Source organism: Triticum urartu, unplaced genomic scaffold (assembly GCF_003073215.2).
Source record: "Triticum urartu cultivar G1812 unplaced genomic scaffold, Tu2.1 TuUngrouped_contig_2789, whole genome shotgun sequence".
Lineage (NCBI taxonomy): Eukaryota > Viridiplantae > Streptophyta > Magnoliopsida > Poales > Poaceae > Triticum > Triticum urartu.
Genome location: NW_024113285.1, coordinates 1 through 3,931, shown reverse-complemented (window position 1 = coordinate 3,931; position 3,931 = coordinate 1). Strand labels below are relative to the sequence as shown.

The 3,931-nt window shown below is 47.6% G+C and overlaps 1 protein-coding gene across 1 annotated transcript; it reads left to right on the top strand.

The window, feature by feature from the left end:
- The first annotated feature begins 215 nt into the window (after nt 1-215).
- LOC125527056 lies at nt 216-673 on the top strand. Its single transcript, XM_048691631.1, has one exon. The coding sequence runs from the start codon at nt 342-344 to the stop codon at nt 585-587; it is 246 nt and encodes an 81-aa protein (XP_048547588.1). The 5' UTR covers nt 216-341; the 3' UTR covers nt 588-673.
- Nucleotides 674-3,931: the final 3,258 nt, after the last annotated feature.

Below are 3,931 nucleotides of genomic sequence, written 5' to 3'. Positions count from 1 at the left end.
CTGTACAACAACAGGGTTTATTTCAGACTTCACTAGAAAGCGTTCCGGGTGTCTCTCGAGGGAGCGTCACCGTCACGGGGCTTGACTTGGCCAGCAATCGCACGCTCGATACTGTACAAATGTAATTGATTAGTCCCGCACCCTCTCTCAAAGAAAAATGATTAGTCCCGCACGAAAAACTGGACCGGTTCCTTTCCGTCCGTGGCGGCTGAGCGTCATGTCACCTTGCTAGCTCTACCCGAACGGCCGAACCCCACCGGACAACGGGGCTATAAAGCCGGCGCCACCGCCGTGACAAGCAAGTTCAGGCTGGACCGTCGGAGAGGGATCAATCGGATCGAATGGCTTTGGCGCCGGTGGAGTTCCTGGGCGCGAGCGACGGCGGGGAGACGCTCTACTGCGCCATCATACTGTGGATGTCCGTCATGTCGTGGATCATCTTCACCTGCGACGGCAGCGGGAGGAGGAGGAAGGGCCGTCGGGGCAGCCGGGACACCAAGGTCTTCGTCGGCGCCGAGCGCCTCTGCGACGGCACCGGGCCCGACTGCAGCGGCGGCTACGGGCTCTGCGGCTCCTGCATCGACTAGCCTGGCCGAGCCGCCGCCCCCTGCCTACGTTTGGACTTTTGGTTTGTAAAATAACTTGAATCGATTCGTGTAATTGGGCGTCAAAAGTATTTCGTCTGTCTATGATGTGGTGTGATGAAGATCGAAGTCCTCTTCTCTTCCCCCGGCAACTTCTTCTAGCCTCTACATATATAGTTTTAGCGATCGATGATCGATGAGATGAGCTGGTATGCGCAAGGAGTACGTCGATCGCTCTGGGGCGTGCTGCTCTTTGCTGGGGTCCGCCTACACCAAGTGGACCAATGGTAAATATATGGCGCATGTCAAAGTGGTTTGTTATCTTTTGTACGTACCTGTCGAGAGGTAAAAGGCAGATGAGTCTGACCATTATATAAGGTCACGTACGTACGTGCGCGATGTAAAGGTCAGATTCTGTTTTTTTATAATCAGACTATTTTTATTTATATATAACAAAACCAATGTGTTTTTAGGATATAGACACAGTACCGAGTTTTAGAGAAAATTGTCTAAAAATTCTTAAGTTTTGTGATCCATTGTCTAGATTTTTTTTTTGGTTGGGTTTCAAACCTTATACTTTGTGTACACTGCGGGGACGGTTGAGAGGCTACTACCACTAGTGCAGAACCGGCAATAGCACCGGTTCGTAAGGCCCTTTAGTGTCGGTTCGGTAACCGGCACTAAAGTGTGGGCACTAAAGCCCCCCGCCCCCTCCCCCCCTCCCTCTTTAGTACCAGTTCAGCACGAATCGGTGCTAAAGGGCAACCACGTGGCACAAGGCGCGCCGTGGTCTGGGGGGCCTTTAGTTCCGGTTGGTAAGGATTTTTTTTATTTTTATTTTTGAAATAAAGCAAAAACAGCTCGCCTACTAGGCCAACACGGCCTGCATACGACTAGAAACTCAATCTCTAGTTGGGCCAGGGTGCAGGCCCATACGACCCAGTAGGCCCCACAGGGCAGAAGACTTGCAATAGGCCCACAAAGGCCTGCTTAGAGAGGAGCTCGACACGGTAGCTGCGGCGGGGCTTATAAACCGGTGCGAGCTCCTCTCAACTAGTGAGGTGGGACTAAACATTGTGCACTGTGGGTGGCAGCGCACCATCTTTAGTACCGTGCACCACCTTTAGTACCGGTTGGTGGCTCCAACCGGTACTAAAGACCCCCCCCCCCCTTTAGTACCGGTTGGAGTCACCAACCCGTACTAAAGGCCAACCGGTACTAAAGGTTCGCCATGAACCGGTACTAATGAGCGCCGCCTGCCTGGCCGTTGGAACCGGCACCAATGGTCATATTAGTGCCGGTTCAATTACAAACCGGGACTAATGCGTTTTACATTAAACCCTTTTTCTATTAGTGTACTGTTGGAGGTGAAGTGCCGTGCCCTTAACCTTGCCTTGAGGTTCGGTCCTTATAAGGATGAAAGGGCAAAACTTAACCAAAGACTTGGACTATATGTATCAGCCAATGCATGAAAAGGGCAAGGCTTAATCAAATCTTTGGGCTATACTATATCCCGACAGATGGATAGAAGGACAAGACTTAATCAAAGACTTGAACTGTATGTATCAACCAATAGATTGAAGGGCAAGTCTTAATATCAAACATGGAACGTATTATGTCCAATAAATGGTTTTTTTTTGCGAAAAATGTCCAACAAATGGATGAAATGGCATGACTTAATCAAAGACTTGGACCATATGTCTCAACCAATGGGTAGAAGGGCAAGACTTTTAAGCCAAGACTTACACCATGCCTCAACCAATGCATGGAAGGGTATGTGAAGACTTGGACTATATTTCTAGACGTGTCGGGATGTGGGTTGGGCGGCAAGAACTTTATTACATCTTTAGAGAGCCGTCACTGCATCGCCTTTTTGAATAGAACACAAACCCTAAACAAACTAAAAAAACTATGAAATAAAGTAGCAACCCTCCCATCAGGAAGGGATTAGATCCACCGCGCCTCCATGGCCCTAAGACCACATGAGGCAAGGCAGATCAATGGCGACGTCAGCGGGAGGCAGGGAAACCCTATTTCCTAGAGTCACTCATGGGGACAAGGGAGAAAACTTTAAGCACCAAACTTGGGTTTTAAACACAAGCAAACACCATTTCCCATGATAATGATAATCATAGGAATCTAAAAGACTGGAATATTGAAGTTCATAAATCATTTGATTTTTTTAGAAGAATACATCTTGAATATACTTGAAACTATATTCCTATTGGAAATAGTTGTATTCTCGTATCTATTGATCCACGATATATCGATTTTAGTGAGAAAAAACTTATAGCAAATCATTAAATCTTAGTAGACTAAAACTTAACCGATGCCATATTCATAAGATCTTACGTGAAAATTCATGCAAAATTTTCTACAGCATAAATATATTTGTTCATTGCAGTCATAGTCTCGACTCTAGACTGGGTGTTTGACCAACCACAACCAATTGGTCTCACTGCATTTCCATATATAAACGCCGGGCGGGAGTAGCTGCCGACCCGGCGGGCTCAATTTGACACGGGAGTCGGAAGAAATGGAGACCAAGGCGAAGAACCAAGAAACGGCTGCCGACGAGAGCTCCCCGTCGGTGCTGCAGTGGACGGTGAGGCTCCAGCTGTTGGCGCTCGACACCGCCTTTGGCCTCTCGCAGCACCGCGACGGGACCATCAACCGCTGGCTCTTCTCCCTCGGCGACCGGTAGACGCCCGCGAGGCCGCGTCGTAAACATATTATAGAGCATAAGCTTTAGGACACCCCCTATTTTGTCATTGATTTTTGCATCGCGATTCATGCAAGTATGTTTGTCTTTTTTTTGTTTCTCCCATATAAAGCAACATATGAACTTCAAATTTGGCAGCTCAACAAAACATCAATGGCGGTACGGCGACATGCTGCGGCGGAAGGGCAAGGACATGCACGTGGCGGAGTTCCTGGGCACCGTCCACGCCTTCTACTGCTTCCCTGAGCTCCCCGACTCGACCAGGCTTGTGGAGGAAATCAAAGCTCCAACTCTGTGTGCGTCTTAATTAGCTATCTGCGTGTGAATAAGATGATTTCTGATGATTTTTTAAAGTCGTTTGGGTTTTTCAGGTCCCAAATCTAATTTCTTGAGAGTAAACGCTCTTATATTATGAACGGAGGAAGTACATGACATTCTTTAATCACACATTTATGTTTTATTATGTGCTTTGGAGCAAGTATAATAGTAGGCTATAAGCCTGGTCACGTGGCACTTTTGTCTGCAAGAGTCAGCTTTTCTGCGTGCTTCTATAGATAAAAATATTATATATGAGAAAGGAGGAAGAGAGCACATGAAAACAAAGGAAAAGACCTTTGGTTCCAGC

Coding starts and splice junctions, on each gene's coding strand:
- LOC125527056 (XM_048691631.1), top strand. CDS start 342: ATGGCTTTGGCGCCGGTGGAGTTCCTGGGCGCGAGCGACGGCGGGGAG.